The following is a 26471-nucleotide window of genomic DNA, read 5'->3' on the forward strand; positions in this document are numbered from 1 at the left end:
TTCTGATTAGTCACCAGGACACAAAAACATGGGAAAACAGGGTCCAGGTTGAAAAATACCAAAGTTACCCTTTAACAGAACAAAGGAGTTGATACATGATGATCAGATGTTGACTAAGAGGGGAGACCAATGTAGCATTTTATCTTTAAGTCCCTGGTATATCTGCAAAACTGGACACAATCTTAACACAAACACTAATATCCTCTCCCTTTACCCTTCTCTCCTCAGACTCTGGTTCCTGTGGCCAGAAGAGGCTGGCATTCGCAACAAGCGCAGCAGGAACCGCTGCGGCTGCCTTGGAGGCTGCAGGTTCTTCGGAGGTACCAACATGGGCCTGGACTTCTTCAAGCTCGAAGAGCTTACGCCCTCCTCCTCGTCTGCCTTTTCCTCTTCCAGCACTGAGTCAGACATGTCTTACGGCCAGTCTCTGCTACAACCAGCAGAGTGGATCATGACCAAGGAAACACCCAAAGTGGATGGTATGCATTTGCTGAGATTTAATATAGATTTCCTGATATTCCTCAGAGTTGCTTGAGGGTTTTTGTGTGGATCCCAGAGCAAAATTAAGTATGGTTAAAATCCACAATGTTAAACTCATTACTAAGACAACAGCTACTCTTCCTATATAGGGACTACATGGGAACTTACTCATAATTTATTGGGCTTTTATCTTGTGCCTAATTGGTAATCTTAAAACACAGTGTGACCAGCTCCCCATGAAATATAGAATATATGCATGGGATGTCAACAACTGAATATATCATGCTGATACAAAAAAACAATGTCTCAACAAATTAATGGTTACTGAATTAAATGAATGTCTTCCTAGGGAGAGTAGTCGGACTGAAAACGGACACACACTCGCCCTGCCTGCCACCTGAGCTGCCTGAGAGGCGTGGTCAGCAGTACCTCAGTCTCCAGGTGCCCCAACGCTCCCACAGCTCAGCCTCTTCCTCTGAAGAAAATAGCTCCTCTAGTGCTGCGTTGCCCCTGTTGGCCGGAGAGAGGGACACTCCCTCGCCAAGCACAGAGGAACGTATGTTCCCCGTGAACGGCAAAAGCCCTGCTGAGTGAGTAACATCAACATACTGTTAATAAGCAGTCAGAGCACTAGAACCACTAGAAGGCAGCACAAGCAGGATTTTCAGCCTGGCTGGTTACTCTTTGAATACAGTTGTTTAATTTTCGAAAAAGCCCTTCAAATGTTATTTTTTCCTCTTTTTGTGCAGCACCCTCGGAGAGGTCCCAGAGGTCTCACCAGTCTCACCCAACAGCTCCCAGGACCGCTCCTCAGTGCGCTCACCCCTCTGCTCTCCTCTCAAGCGCCAGTCCTCTGTCCACTCAGGCCGACTGGGCAGCACCAAGAGCCTGTCAGCCGCCGTCTTCACCGACAAGCCTCCACCAGTTCTGTCCGGAGGCGTCCAGTTCAGCAGCGAAGTTTCCCGCAGCGACGAGAACGTGCTGGACTCGCCACGTCAGCGCAGGAGCTACGGCTCATTCCCCTTCACGCCTTCAGCGGACTCCAACACTTTCCATCAGTACCGCTCCGCGGACTCCAGCATGTCCGTGGCTGACAGCGAGGCCTACTTCTCCGCTGCTGAGGACTTTGAGCCAATAAGCAGCGCCGACGAGGGTCCAGGGACGTACCCAGGTCGCAAGAAGAAGAGGAGGCAGCAGATGCAGCAGCCGCAGCAGCCCCCATATCACATGGAGAACTACAGGTCAGCTTGAATGATAATGTAGTTTGGAAAATGGAGCGTGTAATATTCTGCAAATTGAGCTCAGCTTCAGTGAAACTCACAAAAGTTCTCAAAGTTAAAGGGTTGGAAAATTTGAGGGGTGGATGGCCAGATCAAGTACAAAGCTAAGCACGGGATTAAGGTGATGGTAGAGTCTAGACAGCTCCCAGTAACATCAAAGAGTCTCTCATTTCTCATCTGTAAGAGCAGGTGACTTAATGACCTGTCAAGCAAGGTCTGACTTTGCCAGATTGCTTCAAGTGTTACACTTTTAAATAATGCTAAAGGGGCCTTTCTAAAGACGCTGTGGTTCATTATTTTCATTTTAAGATTGTTACAAATTCAGGAATTAGATTGTTTTTTTTGTTTTTTTTTTCCATTGTTAAATTAATTCCCTTTCCTAAATAGAGATGTTAAGGCTTTGCACACCAAGTCCATATTTTTCATCGGAAATTGTTGCATGTTTGAAAATACATACGACCTCACATGTCAGTCACATTTACACAACGACTCCGAAACTTTCGTCCATCCTTAAGGTTTTTGGAACAGGTTTGATTATTTTCGTCTGTGTGTGTCTGTCCTTAGACATACTGCCAGTTTCAGTCCTGGTTCAATGGGATCCCTGAAATAGCCGGTCTTCTTTTAATGTGTGATTCTTAGTATTGCGAGCGGCACATTAAACTGGACCACTGACATCCTGAAATAGACAGAAGCGATCTAGATAATTTTGCAGCTCCGTTATCAGGTAAAACTCTCCTTGCTCTGCAAACATTCTCAGGATTGGATGGACATAGGCCTGTCACAATAACTACAATAAACTATAATGTTGTAATTTAGAGACCATTTTGTGCCACTGATATAATAGTAATAATATAATACCTTTTAATACTTAAGAACATTCAGACATTGGGGCTGGAATCTGAAAAATATTTAACATATTTTTAAAAAGGTAAATAACACCTGTTAATATATACAAGAATGTGCATGTGAAGCCTCTTGGACTGATAGAAACACAGCAGTTACCTCCATAATCCAGCCGGTGTGCTGCAGTCTGCTCCCGGGGATGGATGGCCTGGGAGTCGGGTGGTTTACTGGTGGATTATTTTACACAGTGGAGGATGAACTTGCTGGAGGGTAAAACTACAAATGTTTGACTTTTTGGCTCGTTGTCAGAGGTTGGCAAGCTCACAACTATCAGGACTATAGCTCTTCCACTCTTAAAGTGCAGCTGCAGGCTACTAGTAAGCTACGCTGTGTCATCTTAGTGTGTTGTTTTATTTTTCTTCAGACTCGCGCAAGTAGGCGGGGGTGGAGAGGGAGAAAAAAAGGGAGAATTGCTGCCTCATAATGGTCAGGAAAGCCCTGCTGTTTGTTCTGGCATCGTGTTGGCTAAAATGTCGGTGATATTTCTTTGTTAACAAACACATGTAAACACAACAGGCATTATCAAGGTCAGCAAAATGATAGCGGTCACATCCATATATCTTACAATAAGTACAATAAGCTTTATCATGAGAGGCCCAGATGGACCCAATTATTTCTTTTTCTTCTTCTACCGTCATGAAGTGTGAGAACCACCAAATCATCCTCGCTGCTTGATGACCATTTGGCAAAGTTTTGCAATGAGTAGAACAATAAAATCCATCAGACGCAGTGTGCAAGTTTTCAGTGTAAGAGTTTTCATCAGATGATGGATTAAAAGAACGGATATTATCAATACAGACTTGGTGTGCAAAGGCCTTTACTGTGAAATTTCTAAGGTATTTTTACAGTGTTATGAACTTTTTTTTTTTTTCAATTTAACATTTATGTACTTAATATTAAGTTTTTTGAATTTAGAATTTTAGTAGAGCAATATATGTGTTTTGCCTTTTTAAGTTTATGGTATCTGGACTTAGAGGCAAATAATATAGAAACCTTTTTGCCTTTAGAAAAAAACACCTCATGTGTTGTGGTTACAGTAACAGCAAGGTCTCAACAGCATGTGCTTGGAAAGCATTGCAGATTAGAATGAGAAACAGGCAGTAAACAATTGTGTCAAATAACTTCTGTGGACTCACACCGACATCTTTGCAATGATTGTAAAATGGCTTTATAACACAATATGCAGGAATACATTAACTGTTATGACATTTTAATGTTTAATACCCAACAACTTTTGCATTTTATCGCGTTAAGCAACTTGCCCCTGAAGCTAAACACATTGCAGCTTTCATTTATTACTTTGATTCGATCATTCAGGGATGGATGTGATGTAGAAGGGTTGTAGCGAATGAGATGTTTGATCCATGGGCAGCCACTTACTGCTGGTGTGTTTTGCAAATTGGATTTCAGGCTTGCTCTGCAACTACCTTGTCATTTTTCTATTACCCAAAATGTTCTCACATTGATTTCAACATGCTTTTTGATTGATGCAGCCTCCACACAAACACACATAATCAATTCAGTCTCATGAAAGCTTTCTAGCACAAGCCTGTGGAAACGTAAGGCTCAATTCAAGAACATAAAACTATACAGAGAAGGGGTGCTATAGATCCTGGTAAAGGGTGGTTAGTGTTGCCATAGTTAACATCACTACAGCTGTATTGCCATTAGAAAGACATAAACATTTTCCACTAAAACGTCCATGCTTATACATATTTTTGGCTTTAACTAGCTTGAATTACACATTGACATATTCATTTGATGTGTAATATTTTGACCTTCATCCAGCCGGAGCTCCATCTACCACAGTGTTGAGGGACCCCTCACCTACGTTCTCAATGGGGAGCTGATCACTGAGCCACGTCCTCTGCCCATGCCACCAATGCTGCCCCCGCTGCCACCCCAGCCCCTGCCCAGCCACACATCCCAGGCCTCCTTCGTCTCTGCACTGGCCATGGAGGAGGAGAGCTCTGTGGAGGCGGAGAAGACGGCTGAACCTGGTCCTGTAACCCGCCAGCCCCACGTCATGGCGTGTTATCAGAGCTACCTAGCCCACTACCAGGTAAAGCCTTTCATGTTAGTCCATTCATGTACAAATGCTGGGGTCCTTTTTAAGTCTTCAAAGATACGCCATCTGCATGTGTCGAGTGTTATTTTGCTACGTATAATGTTTTTATGAAAGCATTAATATGGAAATGCTTAGCTTGGTCTTTTTCACTGGGATTGTCCAATTTAACACTCTTTCGTTCACCCCTGCCAGGTCTCAAACTGGTCTGTCAAGCAGCCCACCAATAAGAGGACCTCCAAGTCTTCTCTGCATCGCCCCTTAGATTTGGACACACCCACCAGTGAGGAGAGCTCCGCCTCCTTTGACCAGCTCTCTGTTCCAAGCTTCAAGGTCCATACTATACTATACTGTTTTATACTTTACTATAGTGTACTGTTCTGTAAGGTACAATACTATGCAATAGTTTAATATACTGCTTAAAGGGACAGTTCAGTCCCAAATCAAAAATACATATTTTTCCTCTTGTCTGTAGAGCTGTTTCTCAATCATGTCGCGACTGCTTAAGGTAATCCATAGAGCTTGTTGTGAGCTGTGTCATGTAGGACTTATTTTCTTTTTACTGAACTGCACCCACCAACCATATCACTGCGCAGAAGGAAGCGTGCATCTACTGATGGACGACAGACTCATGACAGAGCGAGATGTAAACATTAATGGTGTCCTCCTCAGCTAAACAGAACTTAAACTAGCTCAGTGGTGCTAGGTGAACTAGCAGTATATACAAGCTTCCTTCTGAGCTGTGATATGGGTGTAGTTTGGTAGAAAGAAAATAGTTCCTATCTAAAACTGCTTACCACAAGCTCTGTGGATCATCTTGAGTAACCAGATAAAGATTTCTTGAAAGAGACATTGCTGTTGAGTTTTTCAAATTTAGATTTTTGGCGCTTTTATCACTACAAGCTGAGTGCCATCTGGTTCCATTATATTGGAGAGAAGGCAGACATCTTTCTTGCAGATATTGCCAACACTTGGTTACTGACACCAAAACAATCAAGACTGATAAATAGCACTACTGGTAAGAGGAAAAATATGAATTTTTGATCTCGGGGTGGCTGTTAAAACGGTTAAATGGTATGTGTCCATCCCAAAACACCCCGGACATGAGTGTGAATTTTATTTTATTTTTTTACATAACAGGTGATAAAGCAGGGCCTCTCGGCCAGCTCTCTACTGGACAGAGGACTTCAGCTGATGGGAGAGAACAACAGGTATTGTTTAACCCATCTTAACTGATATACTTACATTAAAAACCAATTCACTCAAGAGAATGTGGTTTTTGTATTTGTATATCTTAGTATAGTCAGCAGCACCGAAGTAGCAGCCTGTGCTGTGTTTTTATTAATATTAATATATAATGCATGATCAGGGATTGCCTCTTTGTTTCTCCACAGTACACCATATACCCCTCTGGATAAGAGAGCCATGGAGAACACAGATGAGGACACAACGACTGATGACTGGACTCTGGAGCAGCCCTTAGCTCAGACCAGGACCACTGCCATTGTGGAGGTGAAGGGAGCCATCAATGTGGTGCTCACGCCCCTTGTGGCTGAATCCCTCGACAGGTATTAACTTATGCAGCATGTAGTTTTGTTTTGTTTTTTTCCTTAATTTTAAAGGAGCTATATGTAAGAAATCTAAAGCAAATAGTCGTAAAATCCTCCTAATATGTCACAGAGACTAAAGAATAATGTTCATATAACATACTGATCTCACCGACAACAATAGTACAGCCAGAATATTCGCATTTAAAAAACATTTTTACGGTCCGCAAATCATGTTTATGTTTTGAATTTGTGTTTTGGCCTGTTGCGCCACCCACCGCCGTCTACCAGTCACGCAGTCAGTAGAGTCTCAGCATCAGTTACAGTTACGACTGAGCTACAGCAGCACGGCAAGCAGCATTACGCTAGGGCCACACCGCCCGCGGAAGCGCCGCGAATAGCCTCGAAGCGCCGAGAAGAGAAAGCAGTTTCCTTTCGGCGCCCATGTTAACCGACTGTGTCGTCCACACTGGCCGCACCACGGCAGGCTCACGATTTGCAGCGATCAGTTCGGCGTCTGGTCTATTTTCTGTGCGAGCCGCGAGCAAATCTGACAAGCCAGGCAGTGAAAAACAAGAGCTGGGAGCAGAATCGCTTGTTGACGGCGTGGAGAAATGCGCGTCTGATGTGAACGGAGGTGCTCCGGCGCGCGCGAGAATTTCGGTGCGCTGCGCTTCCGCGGCCAGTGTGGCCCTGGCATTAGCAGTGTCCCAGTACATAGCATTAGCAGCCGGCTCCTCCTCAGCTGTATCCCGGCAGCAGCGTTAGCAGCAGAGAAGCCGGACTTGCTCGAACGGTCCGCTGGAAAACCGAAGATCAAGGACGCGGCGACGCGGCCCTGCCACGGCAGCCGCCCGTGGGCAAACAAATCAGTCTCCAGCGTGCCGCTGTCCAGCAACCTTGAATCTGTAGGGGAGGGGGGGCGGACACGACTCGCGGCAGTATTTTGAATTTGAGTGCAGTAACCGTTTTGGCCACATTCTTACATACAGCGCCTTTAAAGCCTGGAAAGAGCCATGGCCTGAGGCATTATGTTTTCAATGTGTCCGTCTGTGCGTCTGTTCCATTCTGCTGAATGTGATATCTCAAGAATGCATTGAGGGAATTTCGTCAGATTTGGCACAAACATCCACTCAATAATGAATTGATTAGATGATGGTGGTCAAAGGTCAAAGTCACTGCGACCTCACGTCTGTTTCATTCTCATGAATGCAATATCTCAAATATGCCTGGAGGGAATTCTATATTTCACATATGTCATATATATTTATTCCATAACTTAAGAATTCATATGCTGATCGAAAGGATGGCGAATGAACACAAGTGTGTTACAGAATGAGAATCTGTGCGCTAATCTTAAAAAACATATTAAAACATTCTTCGAAATAAACAATGGTACAGCCAATCAGATTATTGTATGGGACACTTTTAAATCTTATATACGGGGTATCATTATACAGCAAACAGCCTTAATAAAGAAACAGGATAAGATAAAAATGACTCAATATGAAGAAGAAATTAAAAGGCTAGAAAGTGAATTTTGGAAAAAGCCAAACAATGCTAGCCTTGCTAATTTAGTTAAGATTAAATACAAACTAAATACTATACTCACAAAAAAAAGCAGAATATTCTCTCTATAGATTAAAACAAAAGTGGTACGAATCTGGTGAAAAAGCCAGCAAACTACTGGCCAGTCAGTTGAAAGCCAGAGAAGCTGCTCGTCAGATAGAGGCAATTAGAGACAAAACTGGCGCTCTCATTACTAATCACAAAGAAATCAACAGTGTGTTTAAACAGTTCTATGAAGAGCTTTATAGGTCAGAGGGTGAACTGGATTTGGATAAAGCAAAAAAATTCTTTGAACATTTAAATCTCCCTAAGCTATCAGAAGAAGATATGAGGTATCTGGAACGTCCAATAACACTTGAGGAGGTAAATAAAACAATACAATCCCTGCCTTCGGGGAAAACCCCAGGTATAGATGGGATCCCAAGTGAATTTTACAAGCGGTTTGCAGAGGATCTTGGCCCTGAGATGCTCAAAACATTTAGCTCAGCCATTGATAGGGGGCAACTCCCACCTTCAATGACAGAGTCAATAATTACCCTTATATTGAAAAAGGGAAAAGACCCCCTGGAGTGTGGAAGTTATCGGCCAATTAGCCTACTATGCTGTGATGAAAAGCTTTTTACAAAAATCTTTGCAGTCAGAATAAACAGTGTAATAGCTTCCATCATTCATCCAGATCAGGTGGGGTTTGTGAAAGGCAGGACCTCCTCAGATAATCTCAGACGCTTACTTCATTTAATCTGGAAAGTCAAGGACTTAGATACTCCAACAGCTGCTCTGTCCCTAGATGCAAACAAAGCATTTGATCGGGTTAGCTGGAGTTACCTCATTTTTGCCTTACAAGAATTTGGTTTTGGTTTGGGACTTCAGAACATTATTAAGCTCATCTATAGCCAGCCTAAATCTATGGTAACAACTAATGGTCTGAGGTCAGAGGCTTTTGTAGCAGGACGAGGGACAAAACAGGGAGACCCACTCTCGCCACTCTTGTTTATTATGTAAGGGTCCTGCATCACCCTGTCGGGGTTTATTTCTCTATAGTGACCGGCTCGCTCTACATTATCCCGCTTATTACACGGCTACTCACTAAAGAAATCAAAAGTTTGACATCAAATGCTTATCTAAATATGATTTTATTGATTTACAAAAGTTTTCCACTTGAAAAAATAGTCCGTTCCTTTCTACGGTTGAAACAGTAACGGAAAGCAACGGTAACTCTGAAGCGAAGATTAGCTTATTTGTAATTCACATTAAACTGAACGTTTCCATTGATTGTGACGTGGGACAAGGTGAATGGGGCGTCCTTGGGAATATTGATGCTGACGTCTCTGTCCTCATTCATGTCCATATTTCCTCCCTGCTGTGGCCCTGCAGCTGACATACCTAGAAACAGTTTTTCACCGTTACAACTGCTCTCAATATTATCTCATCACTAACGCTTTAAGAGAGGCACTCACCCGATCTGCTGCTGCTGCCAGAATTAGAGGACAGGATCTTGCTCCACTTTTCCCGATCTGTACTGGTCGGAGCCCAGTAGCTTCTCAGACTGCTCTCACATCTGTGCCCTGTCACAGACATAATCTCCCTACTTGCCAGACCTGCCTGAGAGAGGAGGTGGACAGCTGTGCTCCTCAAGCTGTGATTTGTGTATCTCTTAGAAAGCCCGGCTGCCTGGCTGATTTGGGGTAACATTTGCCCGAGGTAATTGTGCCCCATGGGTTCACGAGAGTACCACACTGCTTGCCTCTTCAGTAGCTGTTGATCCTTTCTTAGTGGATGAAGGTAAATCGCTTCAGCGTCGGGAGGGCACAGGGATAGATATTTCTTGAAACTGGCAACGGGGCAGTTTGGATTGTCAGGCTCAGCAAAGATGCATCCTCTGTAATTTTCTTTGCATGGATCTTTGGCATCTTTGTGGTTTTTTGTCTCAGCGTTGTGGGCGAGAGAAATATACTCGTTACCATTCTCATCCTCTTTCACAATGAAAGAGTCTCTTGTCAGGTCTCGATTGCCTTCTCTCCCCCGTCTTGCGAGATGCAGCTGTACATCAAACCACACTTTTCGGACCAGTCCGACCGCTGTGTGTGGGGACAACGCCTCTGAGCACCTGAGGAGCCGCAAATCTGTTGCTGAGATGGGAGGGTGATGCTGGCTGACGTCTTTCCGTTTTTACGGAGGGTTTTAATGACTGATTTAAATACCCGTTGCTGGACTTGAAAGTAGCACAGTTCATAATATCAAATTTTGAGAAATGTCGAGATATCCCAGCCCTAATTGCAATGTAACTGGCAAGTAGGTCTTGCCGCTGGAGTTTTGAACAGATGCATAAAATGATCGCAGCACCTGGTTGAGGTTTTCTGCGGAATAACTGTCAAAGTTTGTTGACATTTTCTTTTCAATTAGCCAGTCTTTAAACACACTCATGGCCCATGCCATGTTCCGTTTTGTATTAACTTCATGTTTGTCTTCCTCAATTTTGTCAATTTCGGTGTCATCTAATTCCTTGTGTCTTTTCACCTCTCTTTCTTTCTCTTCGCTGGTTTCCTCTCTTCTTCTTTTCTTTACCGGGGACTGGTCAGCCATCAACCATGAATCCAATGTTTCGTTTTCTCCAAATATATTAAAATTGATTTTGGAAAAATATTCCATTTTTGATGGAGCAACAGAAAACAACAGAAAATTAACGATTTCTTGCCGCAGGTATAAACGTCTTTCTGCGGATTGATACGACATGACGTGATTCGCCCGAATCGATCAGAAGCGTCCTTAACAACGGTCTGCTATTCATAGCAACGGTCTGCTATTCAGAAATAACAGACCGTAGAATGTTGTAATTGACCAATCAGGATCGAGCATTTGACAATGCCGTGTAATAAAGCACTGGAACCCCTTGCAGAAGCCATAAGATTAAACAAATCAATCTCAGGAATAACAATGGGTGGTCGAGAAAACAAATTATTAATTTTTGCAGATGACATTCTGGCCTTGATAGCGGATCCTCAGAAGTCGGTGCCCGCTATTTTGGAATCTATCAACTCATTCTCATCCATATCGGGATACATGATCAATTGGAATAAGTCTGAAGTGATGCCACTTTCCAAAAGCTGTTACAAAAGTAATTTTCTAAACTGGAAATTTAAGTGGGTAGCTAAAAATTTAAAATACCTTGGGATCCTTTTGAATCCAGGACTAGTGAATATGATATGGGATAACTTCAATCCAGTATTGACTAAAATAGAACTTCTACTCAAGGGATGGGATAAATTACAAATATCACTATGGGGGAGAATACAAGCTATAAAAATGGTCATAGTCCCAAAGTTGAACTACCTTTTAAGCAAGATACCATTAAATATCCCAGTGACCATTTTCAAAACCATAGATAAAATGTTCAGTCAGTTTATCTGGGCTGGGAAAAGAGCGAGAATGAAAATAACAAGACTACAAGCTAAAGTAGAATGTGGGGGTCTGAGACTCCCTAATATGAGGCTCTACCAGGAAGCATTTATAGGGGCCCAGATAACATCCCTACTCTCAAATAGAAAGGACAAACCTCTATGGGTGAATTTAGAAGAAGAATTAAATGCTCCATTTAAAGCAGCAGACTATCTGAGTCATAAGCCAAAGTTACAAGGACAGAATCCTATGATCTCTAATACAAGGGACATCTGGCATCATATGCATAAGAAAGAAGGAGTATCTCCTTTTCTTACAGGCTCATCATCAATATGGAATAACCCTTTATTAAAAATAGGGGGAAAGGTGTTCTTCTGGAGAGAGTGGCATACTAAAGGAATCGAGCATATCCAATGTCTCTACCACAACAATATTTTAAAATCATTTGAAGAATTAAAGGAAACATACGACCTGCATAACAGAGATTTCTGGAAATTCTTACAGCTCAGGGATTGCATATCTAAGGCAACCCCCAGAGGTGTTGAGCTGCCAATCCAATCTCCTATCTCCTCTAAATTTATATCATTAAGTACAGTGCCTCACCTTATGGGTAAAATTTATAATTATCTTATTAGTGGGTTTAAGGGTAATACAACGGGTTTAAAGGTTGTGTGGGAAAGAGACTTGGGAATAACTTATGAAGAGGAAGAGTGGAGCAGATTGACTGGGGAGATGCTAAGTCCAATGAGAGATGCCAGGTCCAAACTCATCCAGTTTAAAATATTCAATAGAATATACTGGACACCAGTGAGGATGAATAGATTTGGGTTGAGTGCGTCAAACCTGTGTTGGCGCTGCAAAACAGATAAAGGAGATCTTCTCCACATGTTCCTTTACTGCCCCAATTTAACCGCCTACTGGCAGAGGGTTATGGAAAAGATCATAGACAGTTTAGGTACAAATATCAATCTCACTCCCGCATTATGTCTCCTGAATAGTATGAAAGGAAATGAAAGGATAAATGAGAAAAAAGCACAGTGGCTAAAGATAGCACTCACCACTTCTAAGAGAGTCATATTGAGGCATTGGGCAGGAAAAAATAATCCGACCTACTCTGAATGGCTCAATGCATTAACAGAAACAGCCTCATATGAACAATTAATATATACAATAAATGGTAAGATGGATATTTACACAGAAATTTGGGAACCATTTTTAACACAAATCAGGAATGGACAATCCGGGACTGGAAACTAAAACCTGATAATTAACTATTACTGTCTCTCAGTGCATTTGTTTGACTGACGGCTGGGGGAGGGTGGGGGGGATTTATTTTATTCATTTCGATACATTTCATTTTGTTTGTTTGTTTTGATGGTACCATCATATACATTCAAATTAAATCCACATCAACTGTGTAGAGAACCCTCTCACCTAGAGGTGTGTTGGTTTTAATTATTTTGTGAATGTATGATGTGTACTTGTTAACACAAAACTAATAAAAAGTAAAATAAGAAAAAAAAAGAATTCATATGCTAATTCATTTAAATTTCACACAAATATTTAAAAGAAAAAAGTAAGATAAAGTGATGACATTGTAAATCTAAAAGGTCAACTTCACTATGACATCATACTATTATGCAAAAATAATTTGATGCTCCTTATTAAACTCCATAACTCAGCAACAGAAGGGCAGATTGTGACCATATACTGTAGGTCTTCTGTGCTGACGGGCTGAAGGTGTGTGTGAAGCATCCATGTCATAAAATTTGTAGCTTCTTTGCAACAACAGCCATATTTGCAGCATTGTCAACTGTCATGGCTGCATATGAGTCTGGAGAGACATGAATGTAAACTGTAATTTGACTGGTTGGCGAAGGCATACAGCTGAGAAGCGGTGATGCTAGTTTTTTTTATCTGTGTATGTTGTTTATGCTCTCACTGTGTCCCAGTCTAATACATTGTTTTAGTCTGCTTATCATGCTGCTTTATCGACCAAATCTCCCTTAAAACTAGATTTTCAGTTTCAGTTTGAAAAACACGATTAGAAAACTAAAATAACTTGGCTGACACTCAGTTTTTCTCACACTGCACATTCTTAGTTAAGGGTTTTTTTTTTTTTGTTTTTGTTTTGTTTTTTTGCCTGAAGCCAAAATCTGACCTTAACCCAGTTTAATCCCTCTGCACATTGCATCTTGGATTTAAAATTCCACTGACAGTGCTTCTGAGTCTGGTCTCGCTCTTGGTCGTCTACCAGTGTGTATCTTTAGCTTGCCATTGGCTAACAGTGCTGGGTTCATGATGGTCTTACCAGCATTTAGCTCTTGGCTAGTGCAGAGTGGAGATGGGTAAAATGTAGCTAGAAGGTTAAAGAGAGGCCACACTTCAAGTACTGACATAATAAATTAGATTTATTCTTGGAAAGGGTGATTTTTATATCTAACTCAGTTAAGATGAAGCGCTTCAGTTTTTGTTTGCAACATCTCTGTGTTTCACTCATGTAACTAAATAAAACAACATAATTATATCCCTATTAAATTGTATTGTTTTATTGTAGCTGTCTGTTTGGTCTCTTTCAGATATATTGAATCCATGGTCCACTTTGCCAGTATCCGTCATCCTGCAGCCATCCTAGATGACCTGCATGGGAAAGTCCTCAATGAAGCCTATCAGATCAGCAAGTCCACAGTCACCGAGTCGGTAAGTACAACAGTGCAGGACGAAGCTTGTGTTATGTGTTAATATTTATAACCTCGTGGGTTTGGTCGTGTGTGTGTGCCTATGAGTCTGTGAGTAGCTAATCTCACAAACTACTGGACCAATCAGCCTAATATTTTGTGTGCATATTTATGTCTGTATGCTCAAGGATCTCTCATGGTTGCAGTGATTCAAAATTTTTAGAAAAACTGTTTTATTAACTGTTTTATACTGGATCTATACCCGATATGTTATGATCCACTTAAGTTGCGCACGATTCCAGATAAATAACTCCCCATGTTTTGTTATTTACGCTGCCATCTTGACTGTCAGAGGTAGAGCTGTTTGCCTGCCTGCTTTTTTAAACTTACAGATTTTGTGGATTTAGTCATTCTTCTTCCATGTTTGTACTTTTAACATAAGTAAGTAGGCTCTGTAGTTCAATGGTTTCTCTTTCTCTCCATTTTAATTATTTTTTTTTTTTTTAGAATTGTGTTATTACCATTAAAAGTCCAGTTATGAATGATATGGATTAAAACTTTGTGGCTATGTTATAGTTAAAAAACATACGTTCAACCTCATAATTATATTGTATTTGTATTTCACATACAGTGCCTAGTAGCAGGAGAAATTGATCTGCTCTGTGCAACGAGCTGTGGCTCTGTCAACAATAGATGAGGCGTGTATTTTTATAGCCTCTGGGATGCTTCTGAATTCGCTGAGCCGCGTCCACTGGAATTACAAGAATTGTCCAGAGTGGCCACCATCAATCCAGGTGGCTACTTGGTCGCCTGGCAGAGATCTGCGCTCTAGTAACTACACTTCTGTAGTAAAACATGTCAGAGGTTTTTGACTGTTGACATACAGCTTAATGCTCAGTGTATGTGTGAAAAGCAAGTCACTCAAAAATTAGTTGATTCAAATCAAAAAGGGAAAGCTGTAGTTCATGTTAAAGTATCAAACATGTCACTCAATTATTCATCAGTAGTATGAAAAAAGTGTTTCTTCTCAAACAGTTTTAGATGGCTGGATGGATATTTTAAATGTTTTGAGATATGACAAAAATCAGCAGCCCATTTTAAAAGTGGCTTTGTTGCCCAATGACTGACGCCCCACTGTTTTGGATCTGACTTCCACACAGAGTCAAACCGGCAAGCAGGAGCACAAGCTGTCCAAGACAGAGGGCACGACCCCCGGCTCCCTCAACATCACCCATGGCCAAACAGACCTGTCCATCAAACCAGATAATGTGAAAATCAAGGGCCTCCAAGCCAACGTCTCCATCCCCAAGGTAAGAACCCTGACCTGGAATAATGAGAGGCCAGCAGCGTTCCTTTAACTGTACTCTGACCAAGAGCAGCCACAGAATCACGAGCTTTGCTTTAGATCACTTTAAATTTCAACAATGAATATACAGTGCTGCTTAACATTTGTGTCTATGAAATGTACCAGATACTATCAAAACCATTCAGATTCTTTTTTATTACACTGAATGGTAGTTAAAGTCTGTTTGCTCCACAAGTTTGAGTGGATACAGAATACATTTCTCTCACTTGTAACTATTGCAATATTGATGTGTCCATTACCCTCTGTATATCTTCATATAGAGAAACCCAATACAACACACAGTATACTTATCTTTATATTGTTGTATGCATCCCTGATGAACAATAATTTGTCTTCTTAAAGAGATTCTTGTGGGCATCACCAATATTTATGTCCACAGCATCCGTTTTTTAAAGTTATTTATAAGAGAACAATATTTGACAGCACAGTGGGGTCCAGTTCAGTTTGGTTTACTTGTCGTTGTGTTTGGTTCTCTCTTCCTGCAGGTGAACCTTTGCCTCCTGCAGGCTTCTGTAGAGGAGGGGTCACCGTCATGCTCCAGCAAGTGTGTCACACATGTGTCTCTGGTGGCGCTGTGCTTCGACAGGATTGCCACCCAGTTCAGAATGAACAGGTAACGCCTACCCACTACTCCTCATGTCTGTGTGTATGTGTGTTTGTGTGAGTGTGTTTGTGTGAGTGTACAGTGACGAAGGTTTTTGAGCATGCAGGGCAAATATGCCTGCTATACATGCTTTAGAATGCCTGCTGGCATATTCAGTTGTGGTTATTTGGATGTCATTTTTTCACCTTAGAATCACTTTAGTAAAGTGGCAATCTTGGGAATTTGGAAATAATGCACTTAGATTTTTATTCTTCTATTCATAACTAATTCTCTGATCCAAAATGTAACGTGTGTTTTGTACTCTAAATAAAAGTGTTAAGAGTACAAAACCAACAAATTATATTTCCTTAACTTTACAAAATCTGACATGCACTTAAAACTGGGGTAGGCAGAAATCTGGAGAATGCAACAAAACTGGCAGAATTTGAAAACACACCCTCCTCCTGTAGCTCTCCCTTCTTTGTCCTAAGCCCTTCCCACCAAATGACCACATGCATATGCAAATACTTCATACAGTAACCCAGTGTTTTCCATATATTGATTTATTTCATCTTATTTTATTGTAGAGTTACACACAGCATATTTGCTTAGGAGACCACAAATGAGACAAGAATTAGCTAGCTAGCTAGCACCCCGGAGTCCCTCCACCTCGCTCACCATTGCTGTTGGCTGCTTCCCTGGGAGGAGAGCGAGCCACAGCTCACAAGATGGACCTTGGTTCTGTAGCTGTAGCGGCTTAAATTCGGCCAGCGCAAACCCTCGTATCGGCTGGTTTCATAGCTGGTGGGCCGTAGCAGTGCTGGGTCTAACCTGTGTAACACCAGCAACAGAGAGTTTACTGATCTGGTGGGGAAGTTGTCTGTTCCTTAAGAGCTGGGATTTGCGCTGGCTGAATTCGGGTTGCTGCGGCTACTGACTCCAGACCTCCTGCCCACTCTCCTGTCTGTACCTGTGGGCAGTTAGGCAGAGGATGGTGATGCATCAATAATCATTTTATAATCTAATCCTAAACTGCGGAATTGTAATCATATTGTGAGATGCCAGGAGATTCCTACTCCAACAGCCAGTAGGAGCACCCCATGATTGGCCAAAGTCTTCTGTCAGGGGTTGGATTTTCTAAATCCTGAGAACAGAACCAAAAGAAGGCACAGAAGTCAATTTATTGTGGGATTTGTGTTCTGTGAAGCCAAAATTGAACAGCCTACCCCAGCTTTAAATGTGACAGCAGCCAAAGTCAAGTGCAATTTTTTTTCTACTCCTTACAGGGGTATTGTGGAGGAGACACCAAACACCACAGAACATGGCCGACCATCAGTCATGCTGGAGAAGTACGCCTCAGCCACCAAAATGCAGCCTCAGTCGTCTGGCTCACTGCGTTCCAACGCCGGCATCGAGAAAGGCAAAGAGATCGCCGCCAGGCTCAACATCCACCGTATCCACAGCCAGCTGCGAGGCCTCGACTCCACAGGTTGGTTCAGGAGGATGGCAGCACCGTTTGATCCCCTGTGCCTCTTTTTGAAGTGGTGCCCCGACCTTTTACGTGACCTCTGAGCTCTTATACTGTACTAGCTGTCCCTAGGCAGTGTGCAAAGTGCCCTCATTTGACCTACAGTACCCAGCAGAAGCATTAGACCCTTTAACTTTTTGTTCCTTTTCTGCTACAGATAGCATTTTTTGTCAGAATTTCTAACAGGGTATTTTCTAACAGTTGGGTTGTTTTTTCTTCTGTCATAGACATTGGCACATGTGCCATCACAGCAATCCCTTTTGAGAAATCCAAAGTGCTGTTTGGCCTGGAGGAAATGGAGGAGTTTTCAATGGTGGATGAAACCGATGCCCAGGCCACTGCAGGCGATCTTGGCCGTGCAGCGTCATCTCTTGAGAAATGGGGCTGGATCATGTTTGAATGTGGCATCGAGAACCTCACAGTCAAAGGTAAAAGCATCTCACACTCTCTGAGCAAGACTCATTACTCGTGACTTAGAGATATAATAACAGCAAAGATGAGTTGTATTAAGAGGAATGAGAGGAATTAGTGTACATTTTTGTGAATGTATTACGTTTTGTGTCGCAGGGGGCCGACAGTCAGGAGCCATCCTGTACAATTCTTTTGGTGTGATGGGACGCTCAGACACCGGAGGGAAGACGGGTATGTCTAAGTCCAACGGTTCAACAGGCTCTCAGACGGGCAGCGGCTACAGCACCGACGTCTCTGATGACAACCTGCCACATGACGCCATCAGCCCTGCCTCTGATGTCAATGAACACTCTGACTCAGATGACCAGGTGAGAAATGCTCAGTGTGCTCTATAAAGTTGCTGCAAAAATGCATCCCTTCCCTCAGACTTTTTTGGCTCAGGTTGAAAAAAGACAACTAGGTCAGAACCAACGTCAAACGTGCCTTAACCCCACCCAAACTTTAAACTCTGCAGTATTTATTTTTAAGTTAATATCTAATTTTTTCCATGGCATTTGAGTATCAGTCTGTTGCAGGGTTGAGATTAGCTGATTTCTGTGGGGCGACAAACACATGAAAGCCTTTTTAGCTTTGCAAACAGTGACCTCAAACTTTCACTTATATGAGGACAAATAAATTCTCTTTCCTGTTTATTTTTTCTACAGCTTACAAGTACCTAAGTGCCATAGACAGTGCAGGTGGATGTGAACTTGTAAACAGAGAGTCAAAGCTCTACTGCACTGATCTGAAATAAGATATGCTTATATGTGTGGCCAGTCTCCATTTAAAATTGTTGATTATACATCTGTGTTTTCTTTATATTTTGTGTTTCTATGTTCTTATTTGGTAAACATGTAAACAATCTCGGAACCCATCAGCAACAAGATGCCTCCAGTGTAGTTAGCTAATTCTACAGCTAAGACTTCCACCTCTGTGCATCTACAAACAAATATCTGCATATGATTGCAAACATATAGAAAATAAATATATAAATAATAAATAGATTTTTAAAAGGTAATATAAAGCTAAAATGTCATCAGATGATAGCTGATGGGTGCCGAGATTGCATTTCAGCCCACACGGACTGTTAACCTGCTGCTCAAACGTGATTGGTCAATACCAGTCAAACTAGAAACTGAAACCAGAAACTTCTGATACCAAAGTTTTGTCCCATTGTCTACTGATTCTGCATACATATGCAAATATTTGTTTAGAGAAATTAACATGTAAATATCATGGCCTATTGCCAGTCTTTGAATTAGATCTGAGTAATTACCTCGCTCACACAAAATGAGTTCCTTTAGACTGGTTCAGATGTGTATGAAAAAGTTACTTTTTTTCAGAATAATCAGGCAGAGCCTGATCAGAGCAACAACAAAGAGATTAAAGTCACCAGACTATTAAAGATTCACTCTGGTTTTGAAAATAAGCCATGATGGCAAATCAAAGCTGTAATCAGACTGACAGCGATGTGTTGTCACTTGAATCACAGAGGACAGCATTAAATCTATTCCAAAGCTGCAATACTGGAAGTCAATCCCACCAGCCAGCCTCTTCCATCCCGTAAATCCTGCTCTCCTGTGTTCTGTAGGATGAAGGAGTGGAGTCAGACGACCTGAAGAAAGACCTCCCCCTCATGCCCCCACCACCTGACTCCAGCAGCATGAAGCTCACCATCAGGGAGATCTGGTTCAGTTTTGCTGCTCCCACTAATGTGCGGTCACCTTCACAGGCCATCTCCAGGTACGACTCCAATGATGGTGTTAACGTCTGTGCACGTACACTGTGTCCATGACTTGTGCTAGAACTAGACAAACTTTTGAACAAATTTGGAGAGAAAAAACCCACATGTCACTGGCATATAGTTGAGCTTTACATGAAAAGATTGGATTTTTTGATGTGTGGTTGTATGAGGTAATACACAGTCAGTGTATTACCTACAGTAGATGTCAGTCAGCACACCCCCAGTTCGGAGAAGCAGGCAGGAGTACCACCATGGAAGCAAAGCAATTTACTGTGGAGGAGGGCAGCCGCAAAATGCATCTTAGTCACCTGAAAAAAATCAGTATCAGTGTAAGTGTTGTTACGGCCGGGCTCTGAGAACATTATAAATAAAGGATGCAAACGTGAGGGTTACACTAGGAAAGGAAATGAATTTTAGTTAACAAAAGGTTGTGTAGTAACATGAAAAAAAAACAACTTGCTGCCAGTTAAACTAGAATAATGCAAAAATTAACAATACGGCACAGCAAAGAAACTTTAAAAATAACATGATATGGACTTAGTGAGAAGAAGGTTACCAGACGGCAATCAGGATGTGGCAAATTTTAAAGGAACTTGTAGACAGTGGCCAGCTGCCTCCAATTCCCTAATGACCCCCAGTCAGGAAGCAGGAACACTGAAAATACACACAAACAACAGAGCCACAAGACAACACACACACAAGCCTTGGCAGAGGCCCCGGGCCAAAACAATGTACGCTACATTTAGAAAATCTCACCACTTTAGCTTGCTGCCAGACAGCCCTGTCCGACAGGGAACTGAACCAAAAGTGAAATGTATCTATGCTCTCTTCATAGCCACGCTCCATTGGTAATTTTACCTCACTGAACACAAGAGCTGCTGGTTTACCACTGATTCAATCAGTTACTTTGTGTTGTTGTATGGCTCTGGTGGTTTAAAGAGTTACCTCGGATGCACCAAAGTCACACCGTAACTCAAACAAACTACTTGATCGAGGCAGTTTGGCAAAGTGACTGTTTTTGTCAGTGGAGTCTGGTGGCTTTGAAGAGGGCATTTTAATAGCATCAGTTCCCTGTTGGAAAGGGCTATCGGCAAGATAAAGCGGTGAAAATATTCTAAATATAGCATACACTTTATTACAATTACATTGATTCTTTAAGTGGCTAAAGTACATTTTGTTGCTCCCCCCTCTACAGCAGTGCATTACTTAGCTTCCATAGTGGTACTCCTGCCTGCTCCTCCAAACTGGGAGTGCACCGACCACCATCCACTGTATGTAATGCGCCAACTACCCCACATAAAAAATTTGAAATGGAGAGGCATTTATGAAAATTCTCGCCAGCTATTAAAATAAGGCTTTTGTGTCCCTGGCAACTGTCTGCATCAGCAACTTTGTTGCTCCTGCCAGCCTCCCAGGTCAGGAACATTCTGAGTGTTGGGGTTTCGATTTGAGGTTTATTAGAAGCCAACTAATCGATTGCAACACATCTTGTGTCTGCAGTTGGGAATAAAGGAACAGAAATCAATTCTTAACCACGTTGTCGACATCACGATAATATATGACATACAGCGTTTTATCTGAAACAGGAGAAATATATATATATATATATATATATTTCAGGATATACTGATCAATAGTTAATATGAGGTAATCAAAGACCCTCTGACTCTCTGTTGTGTTTACAGGCAGTTGAATCTGCTCAGCACAGCCACACCTGCCATTGGAGCCTGGTTGGTTCCCATCGACCAGCTCAAGTCTTCTCTACGCAAACTGGACATGGAGGGCACGCTGCGAGTGTGTGCTGTTATGGGCTGCATCATGACCGAAGCTCTTGAGGTCAGCAATACATTTGTAAACTCAAACCAGTGATCACATATGAAGAATGTCCAGTATCCTCTGATTGTATTAAGAAATCAGCATTTTATCAGGCCTGCTTAACTGGTTTTACTTGATTTTAAGAGCGATAATTTTAAACTTTTTCGTTCCCCAACAGAAAAAGAGCATCCACATTCCCATCCGGAGCAAGTACAACCGTGTGACTAAACGAGCTCGCTACCTGTATGAGAATCCTTCCTGTATGCTCTGTAACATCCTTCACCGCTACCTGCAGCAGGCTGACTACTCTGTCATTGAGGAGGCTACCATGGTCAGTGCGAGGCCTCTGGATCTATTCTTTTCCATTACATCAACTTTACAAAACTCTCCAACTTGGCCATGTGTAGTAAAATGGCTACTAAAGTGTGTATGGTCTCATTTGGACCCAAGTTTACGAAAAAGCCAATTATTTTAAGTGGTCTTGAGTGCTTTTGGCTCCACTTTGCTACTTACATTGATCCGTTGCCGGTGACACTAATCCAGTTCCTCCTCTTCTTTCCATCCCAGAATGACGGGGTTCCAGCCCTTGTGACTCTCAAGAAGGGTCTTGTCGCTTTGGCCAGACAATGGATGAAATTCATAGTGGTAACTCAGGGCTTCAAAGCCATTGGTCTGATGAGGCCCAACCAGCTTGCCAAACCCAAGGAGCCTCAGCAGAGCCTGGGTGAGGCCATCTTAGGCCTGGACAACGGTGCTGCACTGCAGAGCGACACCAGCGCCGATGGAGCTGAATTTGAATTTGACGCAGGTGGGAACTTCCAGCTTTCAGTGTGCTAATGCTGTTTTGACCCGCCCATCTGTTAGCACAGATGGGCTGTGAAAATCCTCACCTCTTCTTCTTAATGTTTGCACAGATTTAATCAGACTGTTATCACTTGTTTACAGAGAGGAGATGTAGACATAAATGATGCAGTATAAATCTTCAGACTTGACTTTTGTAGCAGTCGTATGGTTTTTCTAGGAGTTTTATTTTATGTCATTATTGTGAAGCCACAGTGAGTGAACACACCATGCTGCTGGAGGGAGCATGCAGTCGCCCCCCACCGAAAGAAGCAAACTCTGGTCCTGTGAGCGGAGTGGAGATCATGAGGAAACTGTCCAAGTCCCACACACACAACGAGTCTGCACTCAGGATAAAGGTACTATTAAAACAGTTGGTGTCTCTGAAAGCATGTTCATACCTTGTATTAACAAACGTTTCGTAGATCTGAATGCAAGTGGACAGCCAGAGTGCATCGTCTGTCACATGCGTCTATCATGCGTCGCCAGCTAAACACTTGTGTTCAGAGTTCATCACTGCTGATGTCAAAGGGCCCAGTGCACAGCTACTCTGTCCACATTCTTGCTAGCTCCTCGCTGGCATGCTAATCAAGCTAGCGGTTGTATTGTACAGGTAGAACTGCTCATACACATTCCTAGGGCTCCAACTACCATTGCACTATTTGCATTATCAATTAATTTGCTGGCATTTTATAGATGAACAATTGAGAGGAAAAATCAAATAAATTCCATTGATCAACTAATTGTTTAATAGACTTAGTGTTTTAGCTCTACACATTTCCATAGCTGTTCTGTACCACACTATATGGAGACCGCATTGTGACGATAACAGTATACAATTTTCAGCCTAGTCATCTAGAGAGAGAGAGTTCCACAAGTTTTTGAGAGGACATACTTTGTAGCAACTGGGAGGTGTTAGGGGTTATTTTAGTTTTCCCAAAGGACGGGGATTACATAGCGAGCTATCAGAGAAACAAAGATGATATATTCTTGTTTGGGGAATTGTGTTTTACCTCTCCTGGAGGGCATGAACTGAACTGTAACCAGCCCTGAAAAACACTAGTGTTTTTTGTACGGAAAGTGACATTTAACAGCAGTGCTGTCCTGAATGTGGTGTGAAGGTGATTCCACTGTTGTAGAGCCAGGAGGGATCAGAGCTGGCACTGAATGGAGAGATGACATTTCCCTCTCTCTGCCAGATAAATGACTACTTCACCTGCAAAATGATCATTTGTATATCAGTTACTCACCCTGTGTTATGGTGCATTTGGGAAGAAAACCTTTTTTATTTTTTCACGCTCTTTTTTCTCACATGCTTTACAGTGACTGAAGAATCAGAAAATGGACAAGTTTCTTGATAAAGTGAAGTCATAGGGGTAACAACAGCAAAACTATATCACAACATACATTTACAAACCAATAATCAAAGTCTCATTTATCCAGTCATACGCTCAGTATTTGAACACACCTTGAATTTTCACTAAAACCTTAGTATGTAAAACACTTCTGCAGACACAGTCTTGGCACATATGGTAAGTGTGCCTGCGCTGTTTATGCGGAAGTGTTTTAAATAGCAAAGTTTAGTGAAAATGCATGTGTTTAGGAGTGCTGATCATACGACTGGATGAATTACACTTGGATTAGAAAGTGCTGCAGGAATGACGTTTTTTTGTTGGCTGTCGTGAAGTTAACAACGCCCTTGTTCCCTCATCAAAAGGCCAATGGGATTAGTCCACTGGACATTGGATTATTGCAGAAAATATAGTAGGCAGGATTTTTCTAGACAAAAAACAATATATAGACTCGTATAAAAGAAATCCCTCTCAGCCATCACTTATGACCCAGTAAAAGTGGGTGGTGGTGTATTTTATGTGTTCGTGATGTGTACCTCTGCAGCGCTCAGGTGAGATCAGGTGAGGTTTTGATGCAGTGAAAAAGTGCAAACGTAGCAAGGCAAAATGCCAAATGAGAGTGAATCTGTGTATTACATCAACTTCGGAGCGTTTCCATAATGGATTGTTGCTGTCAGCATATATCCCACTCATCTTTGAAATATAAAAAGCCACAGGCGGTGGTACAGTATGAACACAATCTGTACATTTGTCATACCCAGGGCTCTCATCCATACCAGTCTCTGAGCTACACCAGCGGTGACACAGCAGCTGACTCACCCGCCCACGTGAGTCGTGCGGGCCTGCCAGCTAAGGACAGCCCCAGGAAGGAGAGTCTCCTGAGTAATCTGACAGGCAGCTTTCGGAGTCTGCACAACCTGCTGGAGGGCATGCCCCAGAGGAGCGAGCCGTCTGCTGCTGCTGCAGCCAAGAGCAGCTCCCTCACTCGCACAGGTACACATGCCCAGACCACTGTTGTGTCACGCTGTCGCTGACCACAAGATGTTGAAGGTTCTGGTGACCACAGAATAGTGTTCACCTGGTTAAAACATGATTAAGTCCGGTTGTCATTTTTGCTGCAAGGCTGACCTCTACCGTTCAGCAATGTGAATAAAAAAGAAAGACTAAAATAGATTTACAACTCGGTCCCTCCTCGAGCACATGCCCACTGTGAACGAATCTGAAGAGTCTCTGTGCTGTGAGTTATTTACTTTGTTTCACACTCTCAACATTCAGCAACCCCCACTGATATCGCCTTACTTTATAAAAGCAGAAAGACTACACTCAGACTTTTCTCAACACTGTCTAACAAAACCTGACAGGGAGGAAACTGTGTAAGATAACAAGACCATTTAGTATAAGACCATGACTGTACATTAGAGAGAGAGAGAGAGAGAGAGAGAGAGAGAGAGAGGTAGGTGTGTGTGTGTGATGTGAGAGTTTGAAACTGTACAAACCCCATCTTTGGCATAATTTTGATAATCCCCAAATTTAAATTTACATTAACTGCATGTGCCTCGGTGATGCAATATGAAGATGATGTGTGAACAGCAGTCAGTGTCTGTGTGATGTCCTTTTTTGTAGTCTGTTCCATGATGTAATGTACTCTCAATCTCTTTCTTCTGGGGCTCAGGAAACAGTGTAGGGACAGACATGCTGACCGAGCACCCGCTGCTGTCGGAGCCGTCCTCCGTCAGCTTTTACAACTGGATGTCCAATGCTGTGGGTAACAGGACGGGGGCTGTAACCCAGGACTCACCAGTTAACCGCTCCCAGCACAACAGCCTGCAGACAGGTCAGATACCACGGACTCAGGGTTTATCTTGGAGGGGTGTTTGCCATTTATCAAATCCTGATTGTATATTGTGTGTGTGTGTATATATATATATATATATATATATATATCTCGAAGGGAAACTGCTGTATTTTTTAACCTGGGCCCTATTTTCCCATATTTTTGTGCTACTATAAGTGCTTGTTTTTGCCACTGATAGGCTTGGATTGTTATTTTTAGGTGTCTACCGACGTTATGGAAAGGATTCCTACAAAGAGTGAGATCCTTTTTGTTTAACCAGAAGCAGCCAAGAAATTGCAATCACCAAGCCCACCAGACTCCATTGAAATAAACAGTAATTTTAGCATGTAAAGAGCCAGCATATCTTCACATCTAACTAGGCGAATTAAAGGTTTGTTTCAACCAATCCAGAGTTGGTGATTGTTGGAACTCTGGAAAGATAAACCAAGATGGTTTTTGTGAGTTTTATTTTGTTTCTGTCGACTTGGAATGAAATGTATTTTATGATGATAAAATCACTGTTTATTTAAAAGGAATCTGGTGGCTTTGGCAAAGATATTTCAAGGTTGTTTCTGGTTAAACCAAAAGGACGTCACTCCTTAACAAAAAGGGCTGTCTCTGTAGGGATCATTTTCATAATGTTGTCAGTCAGTTACAATAACAATCTGAGCCTGTCAGTGTCAAAAACAAGCACGTAAAGTTGGCATAAATTGACGATGCAAACATTGCAGCCTGTTTTGCCACTGCCAGCTGCAGCGCTCACTCAGCACTGGACCAATTTTCAAAAACTGCTGTCTCTATCAGTCACTTAGACACAAAAACATGGGAAAACAAGGTCCAGTTTAAAAAGCGAAGTCATCATCTCATTTTTAATTTAGATGAGGATTTCAGATCATTAAGATGATTAAATATCTGTACACTATAAGGACAAAATAATGCTTTTTTTCTCTGTTACTAAATATTTTGTTAATGCTGTTAGACTTTATACTAATCATTAACACCCAGCTAGTAGATAACAGATCTGAATTCAGTTAAATGTCC

The 26471-nt window shown here is 42.1% G+C and overlaps 1 protein-coding gene across 1 annotated transcript in view; it reads left to right on the forward strand.

Annotated features, from left to right (window-relative positions):
• The window catches only part of kiaa1109 (KIAA1109 ortholog), a 125482-nt gene that overhangs the window by 42266 nt on the left and 56745 nt on the right, over positions 1 to 26471 (forward strand). Inside the window, exons 26-45 of the mRNA XM_049595389.1 lie at positions 229 to 479; positions 830 to 1070; positions 1230 to 1721; positions 4452 to 4725; positions 4924 to 5061; positions 5869 to 5939; positions 6123 to 6296; positions 13820 to 13940; positions 15079 to 15228; positions 15770 to 15897; positions 17154 to 17356; positions 17623 to 17823; positions 17963 to 18174; positions 19437 to 19588; positions 21275 to 21425; positions 21583 to 21735; positions 21972 to 22212; positions 22455 to 22603; positions 24358 to 24589; positions 25269 to 25430. Of these exons, the coding sequence (XP_049451346.1) occupies positions 229 to 479; positions 830 to 1070; positions 1230 to 1721; positions 4452 to 4725; positions 4924 to 5061; positions 5869 to 5939; positions 6123 to 6296; positions 13820 to 13940; positions 15079 to 15228; positions 15770 to 15897; positions 17154 to 17356; positions 17623 to 17823; positions 17963 to 18174; positions 19437 to 19588; positions 21275 to 21425; positions 21583 to 21735; positions 21972 to 22212; positions 22455 to 22603; positions 24358 to 24589; positions 25269 to 25430 (3896 nt within the window). The remainder of the gene's footprint in view (positions 1 to 228; positions 480 to 829; positions 1071 to 1229; positions 1722 to 4451; positions 4726 to 4923; positions 5062 to 5868; positions 5940 to 6122; positions 6297 to 13819; positions 13941 to 15078; positions 15229 to 15769; positions 15898 to 17153; positions 17357 to 17622; positions 17824 to 17962; positions 18175 to 19436; positions 19589 to 21274; positions 21426 to 21582; positions 21736 to 21971; positions 22213 to 22454; positions 22604 to 24357; positions 24590 to 25268; positions 25431 to 26471) is intronic.

Source organism: Epinephelus fuscoguttatus, linkage group LG14 (genome assembly GCF_011397635.1).
Source record: "Epinephelus fuscoguttatus linkage group LG14, E.fuscoguttatus.final_Chr_v1".
NCBI classification, from domain to species: Eukaryota; Metazoa; Chordata; class Actinopteri; order Perciformes; family Serranidae; genus Epinephelus; species Epinephelus fuscoguttatus.